At 48.4% G+C, this 16,935-nt stretch overlaps 1 protein-coding gene across 1 annotated transcript; it reads right to left on the bottom strand.

The window, feature by feature from the left end:
• Nucleotides 1-13,168: 13,168 nt before the first annotated feature.
• On the bottom strand, nt 13,169-13,494 carry LOC108591802 (small ribosomal subunit protein eS27). Its single transcript, XM_017972567.4, has one exon. It carries the CDS (start codon nt 13,460-13,462, stop codon nt 13,208-13,210), a length of 255 nt encoding a protein of 84 aa, XP_017828056.1. The 5' UTR covers nt 13,463-13,494; the 3' UTR covers nt 13,169-13,207.
• Nucleotides 13,495-16,935: the final 3,441 nt, after the last annotated feature.

The raw sequence follows: 16,935 nt of genomic DNA, 5'->3' as shown, positions 1-16,935 counted from the left end.
TGGATCTGTCTGGTGGGTGAGCTCACACTACCCCCAGCCTAAATTTCTGTTCCCAGGCCCTGTCCCTATGTTTATCATGAGCCCAAGGAGGCCAGACCTAGAGAGGCAGAGAGACTCCTTGCCTACCACTGCCCTTGCAAGGTCCTCTGGGTCAGGGGTGCTCTACTAGGAGATTTGAGAGCAGCTGAATCCCCAGCTCTTGTGGACCTGTTCTTCAATGCTCAAGGCACTTCCAGTGAGAGCCTAGCACTGTTTGATTCTTTGCCTCTGGGGTAGGGGAGAGGCTCTTCAAAGCAGGGCCTCCACTGTTTAGAATCCCCATTCTGGGGAACAATCCCTTCCCTCTTCCCTACCCCAGACAGTCTGGTCTGTGTGCTGGGAGGCAGTTATACCCCTCCTGCAGGGGCAGACTAAACCAGGATGGAAGTGGGAAGAGACCCAACCTTTTCTGGGTTCTATGGAGGTGTTCTATTTCCTGTGGCCATGGCATGTTGGCACATATTCTACCCTCTGCTTTGCATGGTCTTCCCTCCTTTCTTGTCTAGTTAGCTCCTGGCCCCTCTTCAGATCTCTTTTTTTTTATCCCTTCCTTTCTTTGAAACAAATTTCACTCTGTCACCCAGGCTGGAGTGTGGTGGCGTGATCACGGCTCACTGCAGCCTTGACCTCCTGGGCTCAGGTGATCCTCTCACCTCAAACCTCCAAAATAGCTGGGACTACAGGCATGTGCCACCATACCTGGCTAATTTTTGTATTTTTAGTGGAGACGGGGTTTTGCTATGTTGCCTAGGCTGCTCTCAAACTCCTGGGCTCAGGAGATCCACCTGCATCAGCCTCTCAGTGCTGGGATTACAGGCATGAACCACCCGGCCAGCCTCCCTCTTCACGTCTCTAAGTGTTACTTCTGCAGGAAAGTCTTCCCAGACTATTTAAGTCCCCCTGATAGGGGCTTATTTATTTGTATGATATTCACGTTAAGTAAGTAACAATGAGGGTCCTGTTTCTTGACTGATGTACTTCTATCACATAATCAGCAACTAAATAAATGTTCCAGCCTACATCAAGCTGAGCCCAATGTAATGTGGGGGAGGAGAGAGACCTTGGCCTGAGGAGGCAGACGGCAAAGCTGTGGCTCTCTCGGGCAAGCCATTTTTCTCTCTGGGACCCTCCCTATTCTTATTGGTGAATAGGAATAACGGCAGTCCCCTGTTCACAGAGTTGCCAGATCTAGGGGATCAGCTGCTGGTGAGGACTTACATTGCACTGGTGCCAGTCATCAGAAGGGGTTCAAACAAGTTAATTCCCACCTCACCCCATTCCCACAGGGATCCCCACAAGGCCTGTCCTTGAACATCTGAAAGCCCATGGAATATTCTTGAAAGCAGCCTAGGACCACTGCGAAAACCCAGGTCTAGAGGTGACAGGTCCTAAGTGACAGTCTCAGCTCTGCTGCATCCAGCTCTGTGACTTTGGACCAAATGCTCCCAGCCTCCGTTTCCTCAAAATAAAAATGGCAGCTATCAATACCTACCTTACACAGTGATGAGGACGGTTATATGAGCACTCATCTCAAGCTCCCAGATCAGGGCCTAGCACACATGAAACAAATGTCAGTTTCCTTTTTTCCTCTGTCTCACGAACTGTGTGACTGGGGACAAATTGCGCTTCTCTGAGCTTTGGTGTTTATACACACCTTGCCAAGTTGGAAGAGTCAGTCAGAAATACGAGTGAGAGGCCAGGCACAGTGGCTCATGACTATAATCCCAGCACTTTAGGGGGCAGATCACTTGAGCATAGGAGTTCAAGACCAGTCTGGAAGGCCGGGCGCAGTGGCTCACGCCTATAATCCTAGCACTTTGGGTGGCTGAGGCGGGTGGATCACTAGGTCAAGAAATTGAGACCATCCTGGTCAACATGGTGAAACCCATCTCTACTAAAAATACAAAACTTAGCTGGGCATGGTGGCGCAGCCTGTAATCCCAGCTACTCAGGAGGCTGAGGTAGGAGAATTGCCTGAACCCAGGAGGCGGAGGTTGCGGTGAGCCGAGATCACGCCATTGCATTCCAGCCTGGGTAACAAGAGCGAAACTCCGTCTCAAAAAAAAAAAAAAAAAAGACCAGCCTAGGTAACATAGTGAGACCCTGTCTTTCCTAAAAGTACAAAAAAAAAAAAAAAAAAAAATTAGCCAGGTGTGTTGGCATGTGCCTGTAATCCCAGCTACTTGGTGGGCTGTGGTGAGAGGATCACTTTAGCCTGGGAGGTCGAGGCTGTGATGAGCCATATTTTCACCACTGCACTTCAGCCTGGGTTATAGAGGGAGAGTATCTCAAAAAAAAGAAAGAAAGAGAGAAAAGGAAGAAAGGAAGTATGGAAGGGAGGGAAAGAAAGAAAAGATGAGTGAGGGCCAGGCACAGTGGCTCACACCTGTAATCCTAGCACTTTGGGAGGCTGAGGCAGGTGGATCATCCGAGGTCAGGAATTCGAGACCAGCCTGGCCAACATGGTGAAATCCCGTCTTTACTAAAAATCCAAAAATTAGATGGGCATGGTGGCGTGCACCAGTAATCCCAACTACTTGGGAGGCTGAGGCACAAGAATTGCTTGAACCCAGGAGGTGGAGGTTGCCATGAGCCTAGACTGCACCACTACCCTCTAGCCTGGGCAACAAAGTGAGACTCCTCTGTCTCTCTCTCTCTCTCTCTCGCTCTCTCTCTCTTTCTCACACACACACACATACACACACACACATACACACACAGACAGACACACACTCAAGAGTGAGAAAGCTTCAGAAACCCAGCTGCCTTAACCAGGTGAGGCATTGTCATTATGTCTGCTCCTGCTTCCCCTGACCCCCTTTCCTGTCCTGTGTCCCTTCTGCCAGGCCACCTCCACTCAGAGACCCCACAGACAGCTCAAGCTCCTTCAACAGAGTGAGGGGCTTCATGCACTAGGGCACAATTCATGCCACTTACTCCCTAGGCTTCTGCCTAGTCCCTGGGGGCTGAGTCCAAAATGAGCATAGGCAGAACCTAGGGGTCCTGAAGGGAGAGGAGAGAGATTATCTCAGCCAGCCAGAGGTCCTGTGGCTGTGGTCCCTGGCCAGGGGTGGGGATTTCTGTGAGCAGGGTGTGGGTTGGAGGAGAGTCTGGGCCTGGGTGGGATAGTGAAGGACCCTGATAAGCAGACACTGAGCTATCAGGGTGGGGGCCCAGCAGCCTCCTGCTTATCAGGAGCCAGCAGGGGCCAAAGCAGGGCTGAGGACACTTCACTTCCCACCCAGGGCTGTCTTCCTGGATAGTTGTTCTTCCATTCCTCTGCCTACCCAGCAGCCCACAGGGAGTTGGAATGTGAATCCCTCTCCCTCTCTGCAAGTCACATGGAAACTCTCTGGCCAGTACAGGGGTTGGAGAACACTAGCTGGGGCCTTGGGCCTGACTTTCAATTCTGACAGCTTTTGCTCCAAACCAGGAGCTCCATGGCTCTCCTGAGGCCGGTGTAGGCCAGTCTGGGGCCTTTGTCCTTCTAACTTCAATCCCTGCCACTGCAGCTTTAAGCTGTTGACTATTCTTTAGATCTTTTTTGGAAGAAGTCCTAAAATGTATGGTGATTGATGAAGTTAAGAATGGTCAGATCTAGGCCGGGCGCAGTGGCTCATGCCTGTAATCCCAGCACTTTGGGAGGCTGAGGCCGGTGGATCACGAGGTCAAGAGATTGAGACCATCCTATCCTGGTCAACATGGTAAAACCCCATCTCTACTAAAAATAAAAAAAATTAGCTGGGCATGGTGGCACATGTCTGTAATCCCAGCTACTCAGGAGGCTGAGGCAGGAGAATTGCCTGAACCCAGGAGGCGGAGGTTGTAGTGAGCCGAGATCGCACCATTGCACTCCAGCCTGGGTAACAAGAGCGAAACTCCATCTCAAAAAAAAGAAAAAGAATGGTCAGATCTGCACAGGTCCTTCAAAATCATGGAGTTCAAGTCTCCCATCTATATAGGAGAGAAACTGAAGCCAGAGAGGAGGAGAGAATTGTCCTGCAAGAAAAGCTTGCAGGTTCCCTTTACCTCTCAGCATGGAGGAACAATGCATGACAGAAAGAGGAACAGGAAGGCAGCCGCAGACACTCACAGACAGACACATAATGTGCAAAACACACACATACAAATGCACATATATACACTGCCCACATGTACACAGACACACAACACATAGAGATACACGTCAAAAAAATAAATTCAGACTGGGCATGATGGCTCATGCCTATAATCCAGCACTTTAGGAGGCAGAGGCAAGAGGGTCGCTTGAGCCCAGGAGTTCAGACTGGCCTCGTCAACGTAGCTAGACCTCATCTCTCCAAAGACATTTAAAAATTAGCTGGCTGTGGTGGCACGTGCCTGTAATCCCAGCTACTTGGGAGGCTGGGGTGGGAGAAGTGCTTGAGCCCAGGGGGATTGAGGCATCAGTGAACTATGATTGCAAAGCACTGAACTACAGCGTGGGCAACTGAGTGAGACCGACTGAGTGAGACCCTGTTTCTTTCTTTTTTTTTTTTGAGATGGAGTCTTGCTCTGTTGCCCAGGCTGGAGTGCAGTGGCGCAATCTCAGCTCACTGCAACCTCCACCTTCCAGGATTAAGCGATTCTTCTGCTTCAGCCTCCTGAATAGCTGGGACTACAGGTGTACACCACCACCTCTAGCTAATTTTTGTATTTTTAGTACAGGGTTTCACCATGCTGACCAGGATGGTTTCGATCTCTTGACCTCATGATCTGCCCACTTTGGCCTCCCAAAGTGCGGAGATTATATGTGTGAGCCACTGCACCCAGCCTGAGACCCTGTTTCTAAAAAATAAATAATAAATTCAGCTAGTAGAATTACTCTTACACCGCATATTCTCACTCATAGGTGGGTGATGAAAAATGAGAATGCATGGACACAGAGAGAAGAGTACTAAACGCTGGGGTCTATTGGGGGGAAATGGGGAGGGCCAGTGGGGGGGGAGGTGGGGAGGGATAGCCTGGGGAGAAATGCCAAATGTGGGTGAAGGGGAGAAAGAAAGCAAAACACACTGCCATGTGTGTTCCTATGCAACTGTCTTGCATGTTCTGCACATGTACCCCCAAACCTAAAATGCAATAAAAAATTAAAAAAAAAAAAAAAAAGAATTACTCTTATTTTCCTCATGGTTGCTTTAATACGTTTCATGACATTAGCAGTTTTATTTCTTTATTATAAAAAAAGGCCAAATAATATGGTTATTCAATGCTTTTCTCATTCAATGTCTCATAGCACAGACAGTAGCCAAACTCATTCTGGAACAAAGGACTTTGAGAAATTCTGAGAAGCTGGAAAACTGGTTTTTTGTTTTGTTTGTGTTTTGAGATGGGAGTCTCATTCTGTTGCCTAGGCTAGAGTGCAGTGGTATGATGTTGGTTCGCTGCAACCTCCACCTCCAGGGTTCAAGCAGTTCTCCTGCCTCAGCCTCCAAGTAGCTGGGACTTCAGACACATGCCACCACACCTGGCTAATTTTTGTACTTTTTTTTGAGATGAAGTTTTGCTGTTGTTGTCCAGGCTAGAGTGCAATGGCGCGATCTCAGCTCACCACAACCTCTGCCTCCTGGGTTCAAGGGATTCTCCTGCCTCAGCTTCCCACATAGCTGGGGTTACAGGCCTGTGCCACCACACCTGGTTAATTTTTTTGTATTTTTAGTAGAGATGGACTTTCTCCATGTTGGTCAGACTGGTCTCAAACTCCCGACCTCAGGTGGTCTGCCCGCCTTGGCCTCCCAAAGTGCTGGAATTACAGGCGTGGGTCACTGTGCCTGGCCAATTTTTGTATTTTTAGTAGAGATGGGGTTTCCCCATGTTGGCCAGGCTGGTCTTGAACTTCTGACCTCAGGAGATCTGCCCCCCATCCAGCCACTGTTTCTTTCTTTCTTTCTTTTTTTTTTTTAAGACAGGGTCTCTCTCATTCTATTGCCCGGGCTGGAGTGCAGTGGTGCAGTGGTATGGTCATAACTCACTTCTGGGCTTAAGGGATCCTCCTACCTCAGCCTCTTGACAGTAACTGAGTAAGGATTCCTTCTGCCTTGGCCTCCCAAAGTACTGAGATTACAGATGTAAGCCACTGCGCCCAGCCTGGAAAACCCTTCTAATCCTTACCTTCCATGTGGTCAATGGGGCTTGAGATTGAGGAGTTTGTCAGAGAGGCATGATCCACTTCATCTTGACTGGTCTGTGAAACTTCTCTTCACCTTCCCTGACACTTGCCTCTCTATGTCCAGGCTTGGGACCTGCTCTTACTGTTGTCCTCATCACACCATGACAAATTCCCTTGTTTATCCCCAACCATTCCATGAATAGGCATCCTGTCTGAACCATCTCCCTGGCCCAGCACCTGGGATTTATCCTGGTGTTGAGAGAACGCCTTATGTGGAATAGAGGCTGCCAACCCCTGGAGACAATGTCCAACATATGCTCAGGTGTATGTCCTCTTACACTTTCTATGCTGTTCAGCCCCATGAGGAAGTGTGCATGCTGAGCACTGTACCCAGATGCCCCTGCAGCCCTTCCAGGGAGTGGAGTCCTAGGAATGGCTTCCTGGGGGCTTTGCCAATGTCCATCAGTCTCCAAAAGACATGCCAGTTTCACGATAGAGAAACTAAGGTTTGGGGTGGAAGTGCTTGGCCTCTCATAGTGAGCAGAACTACAGCCCTGCTCTCCAGACCCCATGCCCTGGCTCTGTGCACAAACCTTCCAGGAAAGGGTTTGATTTTGTGTCTTTGTGAGGCCTTTTTGGGTTTCAGAGGCAATGGAATGAAACCTGAGTTTTGCCAGTTACCAGTAATGTGATTCTGAGTCTCCTTATTTATTATGGGGATGAAAATAATACCTGCCTCACATGGTCCTTCAGAAGATTCAGTTAAATCTAGCCAGGCATGGTGGCTCACACCTATAATCCCAGCACTTTGAGGGGCTGAGGCAAGTTTGAGGTCAGGAGTTCGAGACCAGCCTGAGGTCAGGAGCTCAAGACCAGGAGTTTGAAATCAGCCTGACCAACATAGCAAAACCCCATCCCTACTAAAAATACAAAAATTTGAGGCTGGACTTGCTGGCTCACGTCTGTAATCCCAACACTTTGGGAGGCTGAGGCAGGTGGATCACATGAGGTTGGGGGTTCAGGACCAATCTGACCAACACAGAGAAACCTCATGTCTACTAAAAATACAAAATTAGCCCAGCATGGTGGTGCATGCCTGTAATCCCAGTTACTTGAGAAGCTGAAGCAGGAGAATCGCTTGAACCCGGGAGGTGGAGGTTGCAATGAGCTGAAATGGCGCCATTGCACTCCGGCCCGGGCAACAAAAGTGAAACTCCTTCTCAAAACAATGACAAAAACAAAAATTAGCCAGGTGTGGTGGTGGGCGCCTGTAATCTCAGCTACTCAGAAGGCTGAGGCAGGAGAATTGCTGGAACCTGGGAGGCGGAGGTTGCAGTGAGCTGAGATCGCACCATTCCACCCCAGCCCAGGCTGACAACAGCGAGACTCCGTCTCAAGAAAAATAGACATGGGGAGCCTCACTATGAGACCTAGCCTGGTCTCAAACTCCAGGCCTCAAGCTAACCTCCCAACTCGCCCTCTAAAAGTTCTGAAGTTCTGGGATTACAGGCATGCACCACTGTGCCTAGTCATCTAATCTCCCCCGCCTTTTTTTTTTGAGACAGTTTCATCCTGCTGCCCAGGCTGGAGTGCCGTGGTGCAATCTTGGCTCACTGCAACCTCCACCTCCCGGGTTCAAGCAATTCTCCTGCCTCAGCCTCCCGAGTAACTGGGATTACAGGCAGTACCACCATGCCCAGCTAATTTTGTATTTTTTTAGTAGAGTTGGGGTTTCTCCATGTCAGGCTGGTCTTGGACTCCCGACCTCAGGTGATCCACCCGCCTCAAAGTGCTGGGATTACAGGTGTGAGCCACCTCGCCCAGCTGCATCGTTTTTTGTTTTTTGAGATGGAGTTTCACTCTTGTTGCCCTGGCTGGAATGCAATGGCACCATCTCTGCTCACCGCAACCTCTGCCTCCAGGGTTTTTCCTGCCTCAGCCTTCTAAGCAGCTAGGATTACGGGCATACGTCACCATGCCTGTCTAATTTTGTGTTTTTAGTAGAGATATGGTTTCTTCATGTTGGTCAGGCTGATCTCGAACTCCCAACCTGAGGTGATCTGCCTGCCTCAGTCTCCCAAAGTGCTGGGACTGCAGACTTGAGCTACCCCACCTAGCCCATCGAATCCCTTCTAAGCCTCTGCTATGCACAGCTCTTGGCCAGCTGCAATCCAGCAACAGTCCCCTCTCCTTTTTTTTTCTTTTTTCTTCTTTTTTTTTTTTTCTTTCTAATCCCCTCACCTTTCTCTGACCTTCTGCAGTTTATGAGCTAGGCCTTCTCATGAAGGTCACTTTTTCTGAAATCACAGCCCACGTTTGTCTTGAACCAGAGCTTTAGCCTTCAGAGTTAGGGGTTTTGCCTTAGGTTCTCTTGCTTCCTGCCTAGGAGTCCTGAGAGCTAGCAGGGAATAAGCACAGCTTTGATTGACTTGTTAGAGTCTGGGCTCCACCACACTACCTGCTGAGTGACTCTGGCCCCTGCACCTGATCTTAGAGTCTTGGCTTCCTCAACAGTAAAATGGAGTTCAGGCCAGGTGCGGTGGCTCACGCCTGTAATCCCAACACTTTGGGAGGCCGAGGTGGGTGGATCACTTGAAGTCAGGAGTTTGAGACCAGCCTGGCTGACATGGCGAAACACTGTCTCTACTAAAAATACTAAAATTGCCAGGCGTGGTTGTGGGCCCCTGTAATGCCAGGTACTCAAGAGGCTGAGGCAGGAGAATCTCTTGAACCTGGGAGGCAGAGTTTGCAGTGAGCTGAGATAGCACCATTGCACTCCAGCCTGGACTACTGAGAGAGACTCTGTCTCAAAAAAAAAAGGGGGGATTCAAATGCTTTATTTTCCATGCTTGTGAAGATGAAACAAGATGGTGGGCTCGGCGCGGTGGCTCACGCCTATGATCCCAGAACTTTGGGAGCCCGAAGCAGGTAGATAATGAGGTCCAGAGTTCAAGACCAGCCTGGCCAAGGTGGTGAAACCCTGTCTCTACTAAAAATACAAAAATTAGCCAGGCATGGTGGCGTGTGTCTGTAATCCCCCAGCTACTAGGGAGGCTGAGGCAGAGAACTGCTTGAATCTGGGAGGCAGAAGTTGCAGTGAGCTGAGATCATGCCACTGCACTTCAGCCTGGGCAACAAAGTGAGACTCCATCTAAAAAAAAAAAAGAAAACAATGAAGGTTGGTATTTCTAACCTAGAGCCTGGCACATAAACAACAGGAGCTCAAAAGACACCAAGTTCCTTCCTTTTTGGCTTTGCAGTGGGCTTTCCCTGTTCACTCCCTCCAGTGGGGCACATACCTCTGGGCACGTGTGCTCACTCATATCTGTGCACGTACATGTGATAGTGCGCCCATTGTACTCCTATTAAGACACATATTGAGTCAGAAATGGAAACTTTCCTTTCAACACCTCCCTAACTCTATTCATCAGCTTCCAGTTCCTGTTCTCTGGGTCAGTGGGGACCCTGGTGTCCAGACTTGGGCCATGACCTTTCCAGTCTCCAGGTACAGTTCTATTTTTTTCTTTCTTTCTTTTTTTTTTTTTCAGATGGAGTTTCGCTCTTGTTACCCAGGCTGAAGTGCAATGGTGCGATCTCGGCTCACCGCAACCTCTGCCTCCTGGGTTCAGGCAATTCTCCCGCCTCAGCCTCCTGAGTAGCTGGGATTACAGGCACGCGCCACCATGCCCAGCTAATTTTTCGTATTTTGAGTAGAGACGGGGTTTCACCATGTTGACCAGGATGGTCTCAATCTCTTGACCTCGTGATCCAACTGCCTCAACCTCCCAAAGTGCTGGGATTACAGGTGTGAGCCACCGCGCCCGGCCTTGTTTTTTTTTTTTTTTAACCACATGAAAGCTTGGTCTTTTATTCCAGGTACAGTTCTAAAGGTGGCTGTTGGGTGGAAAAGGATCCTGAGGGAGCCTGGGTTCCCGCCATCAGTCAGGCCTTTGCCTCCCTCCCTCCTTCCCTCCCTGCCAGGACGACCTGTCTGCTTCACAGCTGCTGTGGAAGAGATAGGCAGCCTGGATTATCAAGCCAGACAAGGCCCCTTGATGACAGTTCCCACCCACCCAGAGGCAAGTGTTTCTGAGCCCTTAACCCCCTCTGTGCTGGGGCTTCAGGCCTTGGGACTGGGCATAGCAGGGAACATGGGTAGGCCTAGTACCCTCTATACTGAGTTCCTAAGGCTGATGTCATGAGCACAGCAGGGTGTGAAACAGCATCACCTGTACCCTCCAGGTGCCCATTCTGCATCCTAGGCCCTTTCCATCCTGAGTTCATGGTAAAGAGGGCCTGAGTGGACCTCTGAAGGCTTAGGCAGAAGGCTTTATACTCTCTACTCCCCCTTCCTGAGGCTGGTTTCAGGCTCTGGGAACAGAGGCCTGGCTTTCTCCATTTTGGGGGTCTATTGGCATAGTACAGGTGCTGATGCATCCCCTCCTCACTCCCTACCCTCACGTCATTGCTCCTGTCTCCTCTCCAGCATCCTTCAGATCTCTTTCAGCAAGTCTCCACCCATCTTCTTGGCGACCACCTTTTCCCAGACCCTTCTGGTGGTCTCCCCTGGCTAGTGACTGTCCCTGACACTAAGACCAACCTGGACAATCTCCTAGTTGGGTCTAATTGTAGCCTCTCAGGCCTCCTTTTCCTGAAGGTCAACAGGAAACAGTGAAAAGAGCAGTAGTAGGCCAGGCATGGTGGCTTATGCCTGTAATCCCAGCGCTTTGGGAGGCCGAGGCAGGTGGATTACCTGAGCCTCAGAAGTTCGAGACCAGCCTGAGCAACATGGTGAAACCTCATCTCTACTAAAAATACAAAAATTAGCTGGGCATGGTCGTGCATGTTTGTAGTCCCAGCTACTTGGGCGGCTGAGGCAGGAGAATCGCTTGAACCTGGGAGGCGGAGGTTGCAGTGAGCCGAGATTGTGCCACTGCACTCCAGCCCAGCAGAGCAGGACTGTGTCTCAAAAAACAAAACAAAAACAAAAATTAGCCAGATGTGGTGTGTATGCCTGTAGTCCAAGCTACTCAGGAGGCTGAGGTAGAAGGATCACTTGAGTTCAGGAAGGTTGAGGCTGCAGTGAGTCATGATGGTGCCACTGCACTCCAGCCTGGGCAACAAAAAGAGACACTATCTAGCTTGAAAAAAAACCAAGTCTGCTCCCTCAAATAATTTTGCCATTTCAGTAAATAGCAACTCTGTTCTTCCAGACAGGACAAAGATCTTAGAGGCAATTTTTTTTGAGATGGAGTTTCGCTCTTGTTACCCAGGCTGGAGTGCAATGGCACGATCTCGGCTCACCGCAACCTCCACCTCCTGGGTTCAGGCAATTCTCCTGCCTCAGCATCCTGAGTAGCTGGGATTACAGGCACGTGCCACCATGCCCAGCTAATTTTTTTGTATTTTGAGTAGAGACGGGATTTCACCATGTTGACCAGGATGGTCTCAATCTCTTGACCTCATGATCCACCCGCCTCAGCCTCAAAGTGCTGGGATTACAGGCTTGAGCCACCGTGCCTGGCCTTATTAATTTTTTTTTTAAGATGGAGTCTCACTCTGTTGCCCAGGCTGGAGTGCAATGGCGCGATCTCGGCTCACTGCAGGTTCAAGCGATTTTCCTGCCTCAGTTTCCCAAGTAGCTGGGATTATGGACGTGTGCCACCATGCCCAGCTAATTTTTGTATTTTTAGTAGAGATGGGGTTTCACTACATGTTGGCCAGGCTGCTCTTGAACTGCTGATGTCATGTTCCACCTCAGCCTCCCAAAATGCTGGGATTACAGGAGTGAACTACTGTGCCTGGCTGTTATTATTATTATTTGAGACAGGGTCTCACTCTGTCTTTTAGGCTGGAGTGCAATGGCAAAATCTTGGTTCACTGCAACTTCTGCCCCCTGGGTTCAAGCAATTCTCCTGCCTCAGCCTCCCTAGTAGCTGGTAGTACAGGTGTGAACTACCATGCCCGGCTAATTTTTGTATTTTTTTTTTTGAGACGGAATTTCGCTGTTGTTACCCAGACTGGAGTGCAATGGCGCGATCTCGGCTCACCGCAACCTCCGCCTCCTGGGTTCAGGCAATTCTCCTGCCTCAGCCTCCTGAGTAGCTGGGATTACAGGCACGCGCCACCATGCCCAGCTAATTTTTGTATTTTTAGTAGAGACGGGTTTCACCTTGTTGACCAGGATGGTCTCGATCTCTTGACCTCGTGATCCACCCGCCTCGGCTTCCCAAAGTGCTGGGATTATAGGCGTGAGCCACCGTGCCCGGCCTTTTTTGTATCTTTTGTAGAGACAGGGTTTTGCCACATTACCCAGGCTGGTCTTGAACTCTTGTACTCAAGCAATCTGCCCACCTCATCCTCCCAAAATGCTAGGATTACAGGTGTGAGCCACTGCAACCAGCCCATGTCTGGTTTGTTTCATAATCTTGCAACATTATGTTTGCAAGATTCATTCAAGTATTTACCTGTAGCAGTAGTTCATTTGTTTTCATTACTGCATAGTATTTAATTTAATGAATATGATACACTTTTTCATTCTACCATTCATGAACATTGGAGTTGTTTGAATTTGGGGGCCATTATTCATAATGCTGCTGTGAGTATTCTTGTATCTATAAGTATGTATATTGCTGTTGGGAGTGAAATGGTTGGGTCAAAAGGTATGCTTATGTTCAGCTGTAGTAGATTCTGTCAAACAGGTTTCCAAAGTTGTTGTATGGACATACGTTTCTAGCAGCAGCCTATGAATGTTCCAATTGCTCCTCCTCCTCACCCATACTTGATATTGTAACTTTTGTTTTCATTTTAGTCATTCTGGTGGGTGTGTAGTGATAATCTCATTTTGGTTTTAATTTGCATTTCCTTGATGACTAATGAAGTTATGCATGCTATTCCTGCTATTCTTTACTGTGTAGCAAATCAACCTCCAATTTAGAAGCTTAAACAATGAACAGTCCGTTTACTATCTCACACAGTTTTTTTTTTATGCAAAATGTGTTTATTAAGATAGTTTCCCACTCATCTTGATTCAGAGTACTTTTAGTGCTGCTTCCTCCTGAATGAACATCCTTCTGTAAGCCTTGCTTTTCCTCCTGTAGGCTGGCAGAGGACAGTGGAGCAACCAACACACAAAACCACCGTTTGTGCATGGCTGAAGACCGTGGTGATTTTATAGCATCCTGGGCATTTCACATCCATGAAGTAGGAATTGGGACTTTGCACCAGGCGTTTCTTCTTGTGTTTCCTCTTCTCCTCTTCCGGAGACGGATGAAGGAGATCCTTTGCGAGAGGCATGTTCTCGTGCGTAGGTCGTCACCGCCGGAAAGGACTATCTCACACAGTTTTAGGAGTCTGGATTTTAGGAGGTTGGTTGGACAGAACTGGCTTGGGGTCCCTCATACAGATGCAGCCAGATGGGGGCTGGAGCAGCTGCAGGTATCTCTCTCTCCCTCTTCATGTAGCCAGGGCCTAACCTTGTGGTCCCTGTGGACTTCCTTACAGTACAGTGGCCTCAGAATGGTCTTACTGCTTACATGGTGGCTGAAGGCTTAAAGAGAGAGAATTCCGGCAAATAAAGCCTAAGCTTTGTCATCGTTTGTGATCTAACCTCAGAAGTCACATAATGTCACTTCTATCATACTCCATTGGCCTAAATAGCCACAAAAGTCCACCAGTTTCAAGGAAAGGAAGCAGAGGCTCTACCTCTAATTGTAAGGACGGTCAAAGTGACACTGTAAGAGGAACATGTGGGATGGAAGATAGTTGCCACTATCTGTGGAAAATACAATCTGTCACATACATTTCACACATCTATTGGCCATTCCATGTAGTGCCTAAGCTCATTATTTGTCTGTTTTTCTGCTGGGTTACCATCGCTTCCCTTACTAATTGGTAAAATATATTCTGAATGCTAGGGTTTTTTAAATTAAAAAAATTTTTTTTGCCAGACATATATCTTGCAAATATTTTCCCCCCATTATTCTGATGCTTGCCTTCTCATTCTTTTTTTTTTTTTTTTTGAGACGAGTTTCGCTGGAGTGCAATGGCGCAATCTCGGCTCACCGCAACTTCCGCCTCCTGGGTTCAGGCAATTCTCCTGCCTCAGCCTCCCAAGTAGCTGGGATTACAGGCACATGCCACCATGCCCAGCTAATTTTTTGTATTTTTAGTAGAGACGGGGTTTCACCATGTTGACCAGGATGGTCTCGATCTGTTGACCTCGTGATCCACCCGCCTCGGCCTCCCAAAGTGCTGGGATTACAGGCTTGAGCCACCGCGCCCGGCCTGTCTTTTTTTTTTTTTTTGAGACGGCATCTCACTCTGTCACCCAGGCTGGAGTGAAGTGATCACAGTTCACTGCAGCCTCCATCTCCCAGGCTCAAGCAATCCTCCCACCTCAGCCACCTGAGTAGCTGGGACTATAGGCACTATAGGGACCATGCTCAGTTACTTTTTTTTTTTTTTTTTGAGATGGAGTCTCGATTTGTTGCCCAGGCTGGAGTTCAGTGGCACAATCTTGGCTCACTGCAACCTCCGCCTCCCATGTTCAAGCAATTCTCCCTACCTCAGCCTCCCGAGTAGCTGAGATTACAGGTGCCAGCCACTACACCTGGCTAATTTTTGTAGTTTTAGTAGAGACAGGGTTTCACCATGTTGGTCAGACTGGTCTCGAACTCCTGACCTCAGGTGATCTGCCTGCCTCAGCCTCCCAAAGTGCTGGGATTACAGGCATGAGCCACCATGCCCGGCCGGCCAAGACTTATTTTGATGGTGCAATATATCAAATTTTTCTTTTATGGTTAGTCCTTTTTGTCTTAAGAAATCTTGGCTTGGCCATTGCACTCCAGCCTGGGTAACAAGAGCAAAACTCCGTCTCAAAAAAAAAAAAAAAAAAAAAAGAAATCTTGACTATGTCAAGGTCATAGAAGCATTCCCTGCTTCCTCTATAAACTTTATGTTTTGAGTTTTTACATTCGAGTTTTACATCTGTGGCCCACCCCAAACTAGGCTTGGTATATGGAGTGAGGTAGGGGTTGCAATTCAATTTTTTTGAGACAGAGTCTCACTCTGTTGCCCAGGCTGGAGTGCAGTGGCACAATTTTGGCTCACTGTAACCTCTGCTGCCCAGGTTCAAGTGATTCTCCCGCCTCAGCCTCCCAAGTAGCTGGGATTACAGGTAGCCTGCCACTATACCAGGCTCATTTTTGTAGTTTTTAGTAGAGTCAGGGTTTCATCATCTTGGCCAGGCTGGTCTTGAACTCTTGACCTTTTGATCCACCTGCCTTGGCCTTCCAAAGTGCTGGGATTACAGGTGTGAGCCACTGCGCCCAGCTGCAATTCAATTTTTTTTCCCCAATAGAGACCCAGTTGTTCCAGCACCATCTGTTTCTTTCTCCCTTGAATCGTCTTGGTGCCTAGAATTACCTTTTGAGGTGTATCAAATGATATCACTCCCTTTTCAAAGCCCTTCAGTGGTTTCCCACCTCAGAATAAAGGCCAAAATATACCTCATTAAGGTTCTACATGATCTGAAAGATGAGATCCTGACCTCATCTCCTGATACCCTGACTTACTCCCTTGCTGCAAACACCCTGACCTTGCTCTTCTTTTTTTTTTTCCGAGACGGAGTCTCACTCTTGTTGTCCCAGGCTGGAGTGGTGTCGTGATCTTGGGTCATTGCAACCTCCGCCTCCTGGGTTCAAGTGATTCTTCTGCCTCAGCCTCCTGAGTAGCTTGGGTAACAGGCATGCGCCACCACTAATTTTTGTAATTTTGGTAGAGACAGGATTTCTCCATGTTGGTCAGTCCGGTTTTGAATTCTTGACCTTAGGTGATCCGCCTGCCTCAGCCTTCCACCTTGCTCTTCTTTGATCATGCCAGACACTCTCCCACTTCAGGGCCTTTGTACGGAAAGCTCTTCCTTCAGATATCCGTATGCCTCATTCCGTTACTTTCCTTAGTGCTACCTTCTCAATGAGACCTTCTTTGAATACCCCAAAATTTCAGCACCCTCCCACACTTATTTCTTTGACTTCTTTTCCTTATGACTTACCATTATCTAACAGACTGTATATTTTTGTTTCTACTGGAATGTAAGCTTGAACGGCTATTCATTCATTTTGTTCACTCGTCTCTCTAGCATCTAAGACATGCTTGGTACATGGCAAGCATTTGATAAATTTATTAAATGAATAAGAATATTGAAGCCCAGAAAGATGAAGTTACTTGCCTAAGATAACACAGGTAATAAACAACAAAGCTGAAATTTATTTATTTATTTTCGTTTTATTCTTTTTTCCAGTAATGGCTATAAGCAAAAAGCTGAAATTTAAACCAAATCTGCCTTACTTCAGAATCTAAGTTCTTAAGCCTGAGAGATGGGCTCCATTACTAAGTAGGGCTCAGTACACTGGTACAGAGCTGCAGTGAACCTGGCAGCTTCCTCCAACTTTTTTTTTTTTTTTTAAGAGATGGGGTCTTGCTGTGTTGCCCAGGCTGGCCTCAAACTCCTAGGCTCAAGCAATCCTCTCTCACCTCAGCATCCTGAGTAGTTGGGACTACAGGTGTATGCAACTGCACCCTGCTCGCCCCCTCCACCTTCTGCCTGTGATGGAGCCAGGTGTTCCAGGGCTGGGGTCTGGCCTCAGTATCTTGGCCAATCAGTCATGCCCAAGGCTCTACTGGGGGCAAGGCCAGTGTGCTGTTGCCCCCCAGTGGCTAGGGTGGGGAAGAACAGGCTAAAAGCTGCCTTGATGCTAAAGGGGAGG

The sequence above is a fragment of the Callithrix jacchus genome, chromosome 5, assembly GCF_049354715.1.
Source record: "Callithrix jacchus isolate 240 chromosome 5, calJac240_pri, whole genome shotgun sequence".
Classification (NCBI taxonomy): domain Eukaryota; kingdom Metazoa; phylum Chordata; class Mammalia; order Primates; family Cebidae; genus Callithrix; species Callithrix jacchus.
The sequence above is the reverse complement of the archived record's forward strand: the minus strand, read 5'-3'. Positions and strand labels throughout refer to the sequence as shown.